The sequence below is a fragment of the Malaclemys terrapin genome, chromosome 4, assembly GCF_027887155.1.
Source record: "Malaclemys terrapin pileata isolate rMalTer1 chromosome 4, rMalTer1.hap1, whole genome shotgun sequence".
NCBI lineage: Eukaryota > Metazoa > Chordata > Testudines > Emydidae > Malaclemys > Malaclemys terrapin.
In genome coordinates this window covers 125087576-125103141 of record NC_071508.1, presented here as the reverse complement: position 1 = coordinate 125103141, position 15566 = coordinate 125087576, and the positions used below count along the sequence as shown (strand labels likewise).

General features: G+C 42.7%; 1 protein-coding gene across 5 annotated transcripts in view; it reads right to left on the bottom strand.

Moving 5' to 3' along the window:
* PPP4R4 (protein phosphatase 4 regulatory subunit 4) overlaps window positions 1-15566 on the bottom strand; it is a 109268-nt gene that overhangs the window by 2542 nt on the left and 91160 nt on the right. For 4 of the 5 annotated variants that reach the window (XM_054026458.1, XM_054026460.1, XM_054026459.1 and 1 more), the window contains 7 exons: window positions 13672-13713; window positions 13492-13566; window positions 9956-10031; window positions 9245-9325; window positions 8796-8889; window positions 6971-7041; window positions 3151-3301 (listed from right to left, as the gene is read on the bottom strand). In XM_054026458.1, coding sequence (XP_053882433.1) covers window positions 3151-3301; window positions 6971-7041; window positions 8796-8889; window positions 9245-9325; window positions 9956-10031; window positions 13492-13566; window positions 13672-13713 — 590 coding nt within the window. Of the gene's footprint in view, window positions 1-3150; window positions 3302-6970; window positions 7042-8795; window positions 8890-9244; window positions 9326-9955; window positions 10032-13491; window positions 13567-13671; window positions 13714-15566 lie in introns of those variants that run through there. The other variant, XM_054026462.1, reaches the window with a different exon arrangement.

The following is a 15566-nucleotide window of genomic DNA, read 5'->3' as shown; positions in this document are numbered from 1 at the left end:
CCACACTCCAAAATATACTTAAATTCAGAGCCTCATATCTTCAGTGATTAAGACATCATAGATACAAAAGGAGGCATCTTCACCACAATTCTCAACTCATGTAATTTCTACTGCCTGAAAACTACATAGGGGCCCAATCAAATCACACTATAGTCAATGGGTGTCTTTCTACTAACTACTGTGAGAACTGGATAAGGATTTAAATTAGATTAATTTAAGATGTATAAATTATTCCAAGAATGAGATGGATCATTTTTCTCTATGTTCATCTCTGATGTGGGCCCAAGAGGGAACTGATCTCCAACATAAGTTTATAAACTTTGCTAATGTAAAGATTCCAATGCAAAATTCTGCACCCAAGTACCTCTTGTGGATATTAGAAAGTCCCTTGAAGATTGTGGCTCCATTTACAAATCATAAAAATGATTCACTCATATTTTTGGTCATGCTACCAGTGAACTGCTATTCATTTGCCTCAGAGAGGTTTGTGAAACAATTAAATATAGGTAATCATATAATAATTGATCGAAACAACATGTTAATTTAAAATGAAAATTAAATTAAACAGAAGCATACCCAGTTGTGATTTTTATCTTTAATCTATAGAGACCTTGATCCTTCAGTTACATATATACACAAACATAAAAACAGAGATGTAATTACACACAAAAACTATGCGACCAGAACATTATTAATGTTGCAAAGTCAACCACTCCAAAGTTGGGCATGCTTGTGTATATGTATTGAGAGAAAATCTGATTACTTGATCATATACTATTTTTTCCAATGTGTGACCTCATGCCTTCATTACTGCACACTATTCAAACCCTGCTCTGAAGACTGAACTATTAATTTCCTCATGAGATTAATTTCCTCATGGCACTCTTCATTATAATATCTGAATGCTTCACAAGCATTAATTAATTTATCTTCACAACCCCTCTTTGAGAGGAGAGAGTATTGTTTTCCTCATTTTACAGATGGGGCGCAGAGAGATTAAGGTAAAAAGTATCCACTAATTTTGGATGCCCAAGTTGAGACATCTAGGACCTGATTTTTTCAGAGCACTTACCATTACATAGCACTTTCTATGTTCAAAACATTGATTTCAGTTGCAGCAGTGAGTACACAGCACTTCTTCAAATCAGACCCAAAAGGGTATGTCTACACTGCAATAAGACACCCACAGCTGGCCTGTGCTAGCTGACTCGGGCTTGTGGGAGGGGCTGTTTAATTGCAGCATAAACATTCTGGCTCAGGCCTGAGCTCTAGGACCTTCCCATCTCGCAGGGTCCTAGACCCCAGGCATCAGCCTGAGCCCAGATGTCTACACTGCAATTAAACAGCCCCGCAGCTAGATCCCCGCGAGCCTAAGTCAGCTGGCACAGGCGAGCCGTGGGTTATTAATTACAGTGTAGACATACCAATAGTCTCAAGTCAGGCACCCAGAAAATGAGGAACACGTAATTAGTGTCTATCTGTGAAAAGTGTGGTTGAAGAGACTTGCCTGGCATCACACAGGAACTCTGTGGCAGAGGCGGGGATAGAATACAGTTTTCCAGTGCCTTAACTGTGAGACCCACTCCCTTCTCTTCCTGCAGTCCCCCTGCCTTATTTATAAAACCTTCCAACTTGTGCAACAAATGACGTTAGAATCCTATAAACAGCCTCCTTCACAGCACAAACCTGATTTACTCCCAGGGACAAGCAACCTTGATTCTGTCACTTCCTAATCTTTCCAGTCCTTCACCTGCAACTTGAATAATGTTCTGAACATAGTTTTGTTTTTTGTAATTTCCTAGGTTTAAAAAAAAAATCCTGAAAAAAAGAAATTTCATCATGTGGCATCATGCTGATACCCATAGGCGTCGTCAGCAGACTTGCTCTTAGTTCAGGTGACCATACCCAGACCTATCATGGCCCGTAGCACCCCAGAACTGCAACTGCAAGGAAATGTTCTGCTTAGTCTTGGGCTAGAGCATGCCAAATGTGGATGGAATCTTTGGGACATTTAGTTGCTTGTACAAACTATAATTTTTCAAAGGCTTGTAACCTGGCCAAATTTGAGCAGGTTTTCACAGGCAAGGAAAAAGGCACATTTCTGACACAAAGACCATGCCCCTTGTCCAATGTCAGGCCCCTGCTCCAACGCATAGAAGCATTAGGGTGTCAAAGAAAAAGGTGGCCAGAATTTTTTAACATGGACAAAACAATATATCTTCCTCTAATCTCTTTCTCTGAAACAGCTGAACTATTTTGGCTGAAATTAAAATCAGCCTGAGGCAACACAGCTAGCATGGAAAATTTCAAGCCAAACAATTAGTCTAGCAAAGTTGTATGAAACTGAAATCAGGGTTTTATAAAGCGAAGTGTCAGAAAACCTTAATAACAGGTGTTTCTGCTAGCTCCACCTATAATAAATAAAACACTTCACTGTGAAGCTGATAGGGTGAGTTGCTACACACACAGAGCATATTTAAGAAGCTTAACTTAACAGCTAGTAATTGTAAACGTTTGGTGTAGCAGTTGGTTGTGTTGGAAGAGGAGGCAGAATAAATGTCAGTTTTTGGTGTGTGCTAATTGTGGTAATGATAATGTGTGTTCTTGTGGATGGAGGAGTAGAGGGTATATTAGCTGGCCTTCCTTTTCTTTCATTTCATTTCTGTGAATTTTTAGAAATATGTCAAATATAGCAATCCAAAAACTGCTTCGCAATGAAGGGTTTTTTTGTATGCATACACAAAAGTATGAACCATATAATATCACTTCCAATTAAGAAGATCATTATAATTTCGGGTAACGAAATGACTAGATAAGTCATTTTGTATTTGTAAACTCGAATGAAGACCTCTGAACTAGCAACGCATGTTTACACATAGCCAATATACAAGGGAATACTGATCAACACACCACTCCCAAAAACAGATAGACACATTGGAAAGACACATTTAAGGAACAGTATGAAAAGACTTTAAAGGGGCAAAATATAGTCCTAAAAATGCTTTTGAGAACCCCAAATCTGGGAATGGAAAATTGCATGCAACAGATATGGACACACACAAAAATAAACCCTGCAATTTTACAGGCTGTTCTGAGTTCCATTTGTAAATAGCTCCCTTAAGGTGCTCATAACTATAATCAATCACTTACAAGCTCATCTTTCGTGAATGACTGTCTTTAGTCCCATTGTTCTTTTGGTCAACTGAGTTAGCTGTATTACGGGAGGAAGTTGCTAAGGGGGCAGTGGAAGAAAAGACAGCATTCCCACTAATATTGGTGGAACGAGTCCGGAATGAATCATCTGAAAGAAAGCAGTAGACAATTATACAGGGAATTAAGTCTGAATGAAACACAGTGACAACACATCTATCAGTAGGTTGAACAGGTGAACAGCATAAAATTGTCCTGTTTACAAAAAAACTTCGCTAATTTAAAGATTTTTACTAAAAAGTTAATTGTGTGGCGAAGTACTGAAAAATAGCTGATAATTTATAGACTTTTTGAGGTCTACAGAAAATGAATCAATTTTAATATATGAAATGTCTCATATTATATATGTCTATATGCAGCTTTTTAAAACTGGGTCTCCCTTTCTACATACAAAATTTGTGAATGCAAATAATTGCAAGCGCAATTTATGCCATCTAGAGGTCTAATTTCTATTTTTAAAAACACCAGTCAGGGATGTCCAAATTCATGTCTAAGTGTCTACTACTTAAAAAAAATTGTTTTTGGAAAAATGTGCAACATGGAAAAGCAACTAAAAATGAAAAAAGTATATTAAGAATTGGTCGATGCATAAATATGAACATATTTCTTTATTTACTGAGTGCTAGGCTGTCTTTTCCATAGGATCCCATCTCTAAATGCTTGCAAATCGCTAATCAACAAACATATATAAAAAAAAAAAAAAAATTCTATAAGTACATTAACGGGTTTGGAGAATGAAATCCTCTTGTTTAGACCATGTTCAGGATATAGAGTAGCAGTGCAAGATCACTGTCTTTGTTTAGTCCAACCTTGAAAAAGCAACACATCCTCTCATTGCCTTTGCATGCAAAAATCCTAAAGTGGAATCAGAACCTGGGAACACCGCAGAAGAGCATATTTGAAAATGATTATTAAATGAATTGGTGCTTAAAAAAATGATTTTATTAGCATCTTGGATAGGATGGAGTCAAGCTCCTCTAGGGGCATGGAGGAAAAGTCAGAACTTATTACTTCTAATTACATTTCAAAGGATCTCAGTGAAAATGGGCAACACAGGTGCCTTCTGAGGAACAAGGTGATCAAATCAAGGAAGAGCATTTGGGTCAATATGAACCATCTTTATTTGGTATTTTTAAATTGTCCAATTATAATGACTATCAGAGGGAAATCAGTCAGATTTATGCCTGTTTGATTAGTAAGGGGTATTGGAGCAGGCTTAGCTATATCTGACATAACATTTGCAACAGGCAATTCTATCTAGACAGAATTCCAGTGCTGCCAACTCTGAGGATTTTATCTCAAGTGTCACCATCTGGATTTTTTTAAAAAGCACCCAACAGCTGGAATCATGTTATTACTTGATTAGGGTTACCATATTTCAGCAAGCAAAAAAGAGGACGGGAGGAGCCCCGTCCTGGCCCCGCCCCCATCCTGCCCTAGCCCCGCCCCCATCCTGCCCCTCCCACTTCCCGCCCCCCCAGAACCCCCAACCCTCCCCCCGTTCCTTGTCCCCTGACTGCCCCCTCCTGGGACCCCTGTCCCTAACTGCCCCCCAGGACTCCACTCCCTATCTAAGCCTCCCTGCCTCTTGTCCCCTGACTGCCCCAACCCTTATCCACACCCCCACCCCCAGACAGACCCCTGGGACTCCCAAGCCCCATCCAACCACTCTCCACCCCCTGACAGCCCCCCCCCAGAACTCCCAACCCATCTAAACCCCTCTGCTCCCTGTCCCCTGACTGCTCTGATCCCTCTCCCCACTCCTGCCCCCTGACAGCCCCCCCCAGAACTCCCAACCCATCTAAACCCCTCTGCTCCCTGTCCCCTGACTGCTCCGATCCCTCTCCCCACCCCTGCCCCCTGACAGCCCCCCCCAGAACTCCCAACCCATCTAAACCCCTCTGCTCCCTGTCCCCTGACTGCTCTGATCCCTCTCCCCACTCCTGCCCCCTGACAGCCCCCCCAGAACTCCCAACCCATCTAAACCCCTCTGCTCCCTGTCCCCTGACTGCTCTGATCCCTCTCCCCACTCCTGCCCCCTGACAGCTCCCCCCCAGAACTCCCAGCCCCCCACTCCGCTCCTTGTCCCCTGACTGCCCCCTCCTGGGACCCCCTGCTCCTAACTGCCCTCCAGAACCCCACCCCCTACCTAAGACTCCTTGTTCCTTGTCCCCTAACTGCCCCCTCCTAAGACCCCCCCCAACTGCCCCCCAGGACTGTATCCTGACTGCCCAAAACTTTCTCCACTCCCCCCCAAAAAGCCCCCCCCCGTTTCTTGACTGCCCCCTCCAGAACCTCCCTGCCCCTTCGCCTGCCCCCCCTTACCCTGCTGCTCAGAACAGGGTGTTGGGCTCTGTGCGAGCGGAGCCGGACACCAAAACCCGGTCCCTGGCCCTGCACAACAAAACCCGGTCCCTGGCCCTGCACAGTGCTGCCAGACCGGGTTGCAGGGGAGAGCTGCCCCTGGCTCAGAATGCAGGGCGGATCCGGCTCCTCTACAGCTGCTCCTGAGTCCAGCCCGGGACTTCCCTGCAGCCCTCCCAGCCACTCGCTCTGCCGGGGGAGGGGGGAAATCCTGGACATTGTGAGTGCTTTACAAATTCCCCCCGGACGCTATTTTTAGCACGAAAAGGAGGACATGTCCGGGTAAATCCGGACGAATGGTAACCCTAACTTGATAATCTCATATTTGAATTAAAAATTGAAGTTTAGAGCCAATGTGGCTGCAGAGAAAAGCTTTGCAACATTAACCTAAAGTTTCCAACTCCAGAAGACAAATAAAAAGAACTCTACATTTATCATTTTTAATTCTTATGATTTTTTTTTATGGTCTGACTCATGATTTTTGAATGCTTGGGGTTGGCAATTCTGGAATTCCTTCTGCAAGAGTTCTGCAAAGCTATCAGAGAGTAAAATGAAGCAGGTTTAGTATATAGATGTCTCAAATCTTATGTGCCATCGACATTTTTAAACAGGCTAATGTTAACTACACTTAGGTGAACCATTTTTGATTGTATAGCTTTTGTACTGTATAAGCATTTGACATTGGAAGTATCTGTAACTACTATTTTAAAAGATCTTTGGTTTGACCACAATATGACTCAAATTAATGCTTATCCACTTGTCCATAGCCAGAGTGAAATTTAGACTTAATGTAGTAATGATCTTTAAAGATCATTCCTTATCTGGAAACTAAACAAATTAAACTATGCAATCTAAAATAAAAAAAGAGATATTTCAAATAATAGAAAACTAATCTTTCCTGGGATTAATCTTGTTAACCATCATTTCTTGTTTTCCCTAGTCCATCAACTATGCAGCTCTCCATCACTGGCTTGTCTACTTCTCTAACCAGTCACTTTGCGCTTTATCTTATGCTGCCCTTTATGCCTGGAACACTCTTCCAGAATTAATTTGTGAAGACCCTGTACAATTTTACTTCAAATTCTTCTGAAGTCTCATTTGGGACTACAACAGAACACCAAACTGATAATGGCTAGGGAGGTGGCCAGTAGGGATTATCAATTTTTTTTTGACTTGCAACCTGATAGTTATCAGATGGCTAGTTTATGTAACCAGGTGTTGTTATCAATGTTCCTCTCCTGCTCTTTTCCTTTTGTCAATTACAGTCCTATTGTTTTAAAGCAGAAAGTCCCTCTTTTAGTAGGTGTTGATACAGTACCCAGTACAATGGACCCCTGATCTTCTCCAGGGCTCTAGGAGCTACTTTGATACATATAACAACAACAACAACACTTACCACTAAATGGTAGCATAGAACCCTTTCCCACTCCTGGTATAGAAGAAGTATATCCTGTTGCAGAACTTTTACTAGAAAAATAATTAGGTGATAAATGACCTATTGCACATTAAACTAAGTAAGTCACAAGCATTGTTTCTGGGTCTTCAAATGTTTGCCATTTATAAGTCCAGATTTGTATTAAAATGGTATTTTTTCACCCAAATACAAAAAATTCACACCCTTCCCAATTATAAGAAACTGCTGATTTAGGCCATTATTTAACAAGGTACTTAGGCATCAGTGGTGCAAGTAGAAATCATTTCTTGCCAGTATGCTGCACTCCTGGGAGGGACACCAAGGGGGGGGGGCATGTGACCACCTCTTGTGCCCCCCATGTGACTCCTCCCCACCCCCATCCCAGGGCCCCCTTGCTCTCCCCGTCCCCTCCTCATGATCCACATTCATCTCACATTATCTGGGGGGGGGGGAGACTCTGTCCTCCTCCCGCTGCACTGGAGGCTTTTTCTGTACAGACCCCAGGCAGGAGGACTCAGGAGATGCAGCTGCATGGAAGGGCTGGGGGCTGGGCTGGGGGCTGGGCTGGGGGCAGTACAGCTGCCCTGGAGGAGCTGCCAGCATGGGGCTGCTCGGCAGCCCCACATTCTGCTCCTTTTGCTGCTGTGGTTCTCGGGAAATCAGGGCTCTCCAGAACTGCAGCGGTGAAAGGCAGAAGAAAATGGGGCCGCCTGGGGCCCATGCTGACAGCTCCTCCAGCGCAGCTGCTGTACCACCCTGAACACCGCCCCCAGCGGTTTTACGTAGCCACGTCTCCGGAGTCCTCCTGCCTGGGATCTGTGCAGCAGCCCCGCCAGAGGACAGGGCTGGGGGGCGCGGGCAAGGCTGGGGATGATACAGCTGTGCAAGAGGAGCTGTCAGTGTGGGGCCGCGCAGTGGCCCCATGTTCTGCTCCTTTCACCGCTGCGGTTCCTGGGATAGCCCTGAAGCTCAGTGCTCTCCCGGGAACTGCACCAGCGGCCCCACACCAGCAGCTTCTCTGATGTGGCTACTTTACTGCCTCAGCCCCGCCCCCTCCCCCAGTCCTGTCCTCCGGTGGGGCTGCTGTATAGATCCCAGGCACGAGAACTCAGGAGACGCAGCTGCATAGAAGGGCTGGGGCTGGGCTACTCCTGTGTGTTTCCGGTATGCCACACCAGCTATAAATATGTTACTGGTACGGTGTACCGGACTGTACTACTGTACTTGCACCACTGTTAGGCACGCACCTAACATTAAGCACATGAGCAGTCCTACTGACTCGTGCTTAAAGTTAGGCATGCACTAAAGAATACTGCTGACCTAGTGTCTTAAGCATTTACTACATCTGTACAGAAGTCTGGCATGTTGTCCATGTAGGGGTATGGCACAATAAAAGGAATAAGGGTGTCTGCATAAGGTGGATAACAATTGCTGCAAAAAGAGTATTCATTGTGCCATTGTCCTGGATGGAAATACCCAGATGGAAAATATATCCTGAAGTGTTTTGCAAATGAGAGCACAACATAGGAAAAGTGGTGTGATTTGGCCAAAAGCAGGTATGCTATAGGTACAAACCAGTATTAGGTGATAATGGATAATATACCCCATAGGTTATTCAAAGTTCTGAGATGGGACAGGTTATGTCCTGCTTTGCACAACTACAAGATGGTTTGGGGTGTTACACCTTAGAATTCAGGAGTACATTTTGGGGTGTATATTCTCCATGTTTTGGAGAATACATATATATTTCTATAAGGGGTAGCCAGAATTTGACTTTAAGAGTGGAATCCATTCGAAGAAAACATACTTAGAACACTTGTCTATGTTGCCATATTTTGGATGCAGTGCTTGAGTACTGAAAGACTGGCTTCGAACCAACTTAGATTTCTTCCCTTCTTTGCCTGAAACAAATAAGTAGCAAATACATTTAAAGTGCAGAAATTATTGCAATTTGTCTTTTATCAGTAGTAAGAATGTCTATTTACATTACTTTTTCTCAGTCTAAGCTAATTAAAGGAGCTGGAAGATAATATAGCAATAAATCTCATTTATATCACCCATCATAAACTACTAAACAACAATCAAGAAAATATTGAAGTGTAAAAAGACCACGTGTTCTCTAACTGCAATGCTTTCTTATGTGCACAACAGGTGAAAGGCTGGCCTCAGGGGAATCAATGGTATCTTTGTCTGTTTTCAAATTTACACAGGAGAGATACAAGTATCCTAGAAAATTTTTAAAGAGTTGTTTCTTACTTGTTGATGCACTTGAAGAGCTTCCAGAAACAGAAAGAGATATACTTTTTGACAAAGTTGATGATGTTTTACTGTCTCTACCTAAAACAAAGTTTATCATAAATACTGCACTCTGATAAATAGCCTTACTTTACATAAAGATATAAAATATTATATACAACTCTGGTATAATGCTAGGTGAAATAGTAATAATACTATAATAGTATGACAGTGGCTCCTTAGAAATAAGAGGCAGACAGACAATTATACTACTACCTTCTTAGCAGAAAACATCGTATTGGACATGTATTTTATTAATGAAATCAATACTATGCTATGTAACACACCAAAACCATTTTTTATAAATCACCCTTTTTTAAGAAAAGCATGACAAAACAACAAGAAGAAGAACAGGAGTACTTGTGGCACCTTAGAGACTAACAAATGTATTAGAGCATAAGCTTTCATAGACTACAGCCACGAAAGCTTATGCTCTAATACATTTGTTAGTCTCTAAGGTGCCACAAGTACTCCGGTTCTTCTTTTTGCGGATACAGACTAACACGGCTGCTACTCTGAAACCTGTCATTATGCAAGGCAAAACAACAAGAGTTCGTTACTAAGTTAAACCACCCACCATCATGTTTCCTAAAACAATACTATATTAACTTCATTTACCAAGAATCACCCCCCTAAAATAAAAACAAGAACCCACAAAAACAAAAAACTTACGCTTCTTTTCGAATATTTTATCACTGATACTGGTAGACCTTCCCTCATTCTGCTGCTTCTCTTTTTCTAATTGTTCCTATTATGGAAACAATTTCATAAGAATGAGAATTTACACTCCACACAGGTTGAAGACCTCCTGTAAATGAGCATGCTCCCAACCCACCAACCTACAAATTAATTTCTTCTCTCTATTATTTGAGCATAGTCCCCCTCTATCAATAACACTGTCATATGTTCACTAATGAATATCAGCTGGAACCCAGTAAAAACTCTGAATGATCTAGTTTGCTTTTACTGTAGTAGAGATCATAACAAAAGAGTAGGGTAACACAACGTAAAGTTGACTCAGGAAATTTGGTTCTAATGTTCACCTCCATGAAAAATGGTAATTAATTTATGCTCAGTATGTTGGTTTTGACAATGTATTGTTTTCTTTTAAAAACACATTTCTTGAAACAAAACAAAAACAAACAAAACAAAATAATTCCTCATACATGACTTTGCACAAGCTAAGTGCAACGCTTTAAAGTATACCTGCTTTTGAATTAACCAACCAGAGGAAGGGCTCTGAAAAATTTCTTAACAGATGAAAATTACTATTTATTCAGATTCTTACAACTCAAAAGCTTCTTGATTTTTATTAAACTATCTCAAAAAGATGCTGGTAGGCCGAGATCAAGCAAGAGAAATGTTAGCCAGAAAGATGAGAAGCTGTAACACAGAAATTGGGTTTTTAAAAAGGAAATGCTATATCTATTGTGCAATGTGGCTACTATGATTCTAGACTACATATGGAATTTAAAGATCTGGCTAATGAACAGCATGAAGATACAAAATCAACATATATGGACAATATTTAAATCCAAACTGATATAACCAATGTATTTTTTCAAGCTTTATGCTTTCTCTAAAATTAGCATCTACAGTATTTACTGGAGTTAATAAGCCTCTATTGAAAACAAGGTATTTGACCCAAATATAATAATTTCTCATATTTTACTAAACTCATTTTCACGTCTGTACTATTAGCTAGTTTTATAACAGATAGTACACATAATTATAGATCTATGCATGAAATATCATTTCAGTCAAATTATTTCTAGTAACTTCTTCAGTGTGCTTGGTGCTTTCCAAACAGAGTAAGCATGATCCCTTCCCCTCCAAGCTACGTAACATTATCTTTGCTTTCCTGTACCACATCTCATAACACACACACCAACTGAACCTAGAAAGGTCTATTTTTTCTTTGATATAGAGTTCTAGTTACTATCCACACAAAAAAACTTCATTAAATCATAGTCAAGATTATTCAAGTGTAGTTCCAATTAACTAAATAATTGAAATCAAGAAAATCACCAATTTATGCACCATTAACAACCAGATTAGTTCATACTGACCAGATGTACTCACACTCCTCAGGCAACCACGCACCGAACACATCAAGTTCCTCAAAACCATGCTCGAACACACAACTTAATTCCAGCCTCAGTGAGACTGAGACATTTGACCATCATCTCATATTTTTACTATACTAATGTAGAATGTGTTACTTCTAACTAAAATGTTCTGAGGCTGGAGTTAAGCCTGAGCAATTGGATACATGCAATGCCTTTGAGGGGAGTGTGAGGCTCTGGCTTGGGGCCAGTTGGAGGTGCCAGGATATGCCTGTGGTAGGAATATGGGACTGCCGAGGTGTGTTTCAGGTAAGACACTACAGGACTCTGGCAAGGGACAACCAGCAGGCGTGGGAGTCTCAGTGGGGAGAGGTGCATCAGGGTGAGGACATACAAGTGTGGGGTTGTGGCAGTAGAGGGTATGGGGCTCCGACAGAGGTAGGTGCGGTCAGGAGCATGCAGCATAGCCCCACCAGACCCAGGCCAAGCTAACATGAGCATGCTATAAAGGGGAAGCATGATAGGGAAGCTCGGGGAGTCTGAATTAGTCCCAATCCACAAGCACCTGTGCCCAAATCAGCTCCTACTTCCCTGTTCCAAATGCAAGAAATCTGAGTAGAGGTGGGCAGTGGGACTGAACTGAGTATAGAACTGCAAAGCAGGGGTGGGAAGTCAGCTCAGAAATTAGTCGGATAAGTCCCTTAGGCATTCCTGCCCAGGCACTGATCCAATCTCACCCCTTGACTGAGCTCACAAGACAGCCTTGCTACCTAGATCTGGCTGGAGCTTGAGATCAGCAGAGGAAGTTGAGCAGGGCAGAGAGGCTGCCTAAGGTGTTGGTGAATGGAGCTTGAGCTGGGGATGCCAGTGCCCAGCACAAGAGGCTCAGTGGTGTCTGCAGAGAACAAAGAAGGTCAGGGATGAGGGCTCTGTAGCAGTGTTGGAAGGACAAGGTAGTATTTCCAGGTCAGTGTTGAACCTGTGATGGCTTGTTTGAGAGGAGTCCTGCCACTGTGAACAAGAGGTGGTGTGCTAAAGCAGGCAATCCTCCTCCAAAACCTATCAGGCCCTCAGCTCTCACACACCAGACAGGTCAGGGAGCAACTGGCACCTGCCTACACTGCAATTAAAAACCCATGGCTTACCCAGGCCAGCTAACTCAGGCTTGTGGGGCTCAGGTTAACGGCCTGTTGACATTGCAGTGTAGGCTTCCGTGCTTGGGCTGGAGCCAGGGCACTATGACCCTGTGAGGTGGAAGGATCCAAAAGCTTGGGCTGCAGCTTGAGTCCAACATCTACACTGAAGTGACACAGGCCTGCAGCCTGAGCCCCACAGGTCAGCTGTGGGTTTTTATTTGCAGTATAGACATACCCTCATTGCAGCGTAGGCATATGGAGAGCTGACTGGCTGGAGTGTGAGCATCCAGGGATATGGTAGACTACCCGGGGGAGTGCCAGCTGCAGAGTTCTGCCAGGTTTACAGCTCCAGTGAACCACAGTAGATTCAGAAGCCAGAGCGGCAGGGAAGCAATAGCATTTATCTGCCTTCTTTTCCAACACTGAGTGGCTCCTGAGTGGCTCCTAGCCCCTTGTGCTCCATGCAACCCACACTGAGCCTCCCCCCTGCTGGGCTACAGCTGTCACTGGCTCCAACCCCTTCTTTCTTATTAAGAAAGCCTACAGCAGATAAACAGCCTCCTTTGGCTTTCTTGGCACACAAGAAAAGTTATGACATTAGCTTTTTCACATACTGAAGCTAAGTGCGAATTTTGAAGTATTTAGATCATTATATTACAAAAGTCTGCCAAAACATGAGGCTCTCTTGGAAAATTTCATAAAGGAATGTTGTTAAAGTGCTTAAAATTTTTTAAGCTACAGGGCTTTCAAGTGTGAAATTTCTCCAAAAATTCAGTCTCCTAACTGACATTGTGTAATATAGGTAATAATTAGAGGGAGGTTTATGTTGTTTTTAAGGATTTAACCCTACTTTAGAATTGAAAAGAAAACTATGTAGACCCCAGTGCACCTCCATAATACACACTTCACTACACCCATACCCTGGAATCACCTTCCCAACAGCATACATTAATATTTAGCTTTAAGCTATGAAACTATGGCTGGCATATTATATTAAAAAACATACCATTTCCAACAGGAGCTGTTCTTCTCTTTCTTTCTCTTGATCCAACAAATCATTTTCATAAAACCTTTTCTGAAACTGATTAAAGTTTAAAATAAAACAAAACAGTAATAGAAATAATGATATATTATGCCATACATTTTTAACTCTCACTTGCAAGTGTAAAAGTTGGAAGGCACTTACAGCATCCACAGAGATTTCCATTCTGTCCAATTCTAACACCGTCTATAAAAAAAGAAGTTAAAATAATATTTTTACCCTAAGCTGTCCAATAACTCCAAGAACATGCTAAGTTTTAGCTTAAAGGGAAACTTGTCATGATAGAAAAGCTTAAAATACTGACATTCAATACCTTCATAGAATCATAGAAGATTAGGGTTGGAAGAGACCTCAGGAAGTCATCTAGTCCAACCCTCTGCTCAAAGCAGGACCAACCCCAGTTCAATCATCCCAGCCAGGGCTTTGTCATGCCTGGCCTTAAAAACCTCTAAGGATGGAAATTCCACCACCTCCCTAGGTAACCCATTCCAGTGCTTCACCACCCTCCTAGTGAAATAATTTTTCTTAATATCCTACCTAGACCTCCCCTACTGCAACTTGAAACCATTTCTCCTTGTTCTGTCATCTGCCACCACTGAGAACAACCTAGCTCCATCCTCTTTGGAACCCCCCTTCAGGTAGTTGAAGGCTGCTAACAAATCCCCCCTCACTCTTCTCTTCTGCAGATTAAATAAGACCAGTTCCCTCAGCCTCTCCTCACAAGTCATGTGCACCAGCCCCCTAATAATTTTCGTTGCCCTCCGCTGGACTCTCTTCAATTTGTCTACATCCTTTCTGTAGTGAGGGGGCCAAAACTGAATGCAATACTCCAGATGTGGCCTCACCAGTGCCAAATAGAGGGGAATAATCACTTCCCTCGATCTGCTGGCAATGCTCCTACTAATGCAGCACAATATGTCGTTAGCCTTCTTGGCAACTATATCCCTACCCTCCAGCACATCTACCTCTCCCCACAGCTTAGTGTCATCTGCGAACTTGCTGAAGGTGCAATCCATCCCACCATCCAGATCATTAATGAAGATGTTGAACAAAACTGGCCCCAGGACCGACCCCTGGGGCACGCTGCTTGATACTTGCTGCCAACTAGACATCGAGCTGTTGATCACTACCCAACAATCTAGCCAGCTGTCTATCCACCTTATAGTCATTTCATCCAGTGAATACTTTTTTAACTTGCTGGCAAGAATACTGTGGGAGACTGTATCAAAAGCTTTGCTAAAGTCAAAGTATATCACGTCTACTGCTTTCCCCATATCCACAGAGCCAGTTATCTCATCATAGAAGGCAATCAGGTGGGTCAGGCATGACTTGCCCTTGGTGAATCCATGATGACTGTTCCTGATCACCTTCCTCTCCTCCAAGTGCTTTAAAATGGATTCCTTGAAGACCTGCTCCATGATTTTTCCAGGGACTGAGGTGAGGCTGACTGGTCTGTAGTTCCCTGGATTCTCCTTCTTCCCTTTTTTAAAGACGGGCACTATATTTGCCTTTTTCCAAACATCCACGACCTCCCCAAATTGCCACGAGTTTTCAAAGATAATGGCCAATGGCTCTGCGATCACATCAGCCAACTCCCTCAGCACCCTCAGATGCATTAGATCTGGGCCCACGGACTTGTGCATGTCTAGCTTTTCTAAATAGTCCTTAACCTGTTCTTTCACCACTGAGGGCTGCTCACCTCCTCCCCATACTGTGCTGCCCAGTGCTGGGAGCTGACCTTGTCTGTGAAGACCGAGGCAAAAAAAGCATTGACTACTTCAGCTTTTTCCACATCATCTGTCACTAGGTTGCCTCTTCCATTCAGTAAGGGTCCCACATTTTCCCTGACCTCCTTCTTGTTGCTAACATACCTTAATAGGGGTCCCATTTGTAAGGTTTTTTTTTTAAACTGAAGAAACATTATTGTATTGTTGAGAGCATAAGAATGACCATACTGAGTCAGACCAATGATCTGTATCCTATATCCTGTCTTTTGACAGTGTCCTGTGCCAGACACTTCAGAGGGAATGAACAGAATG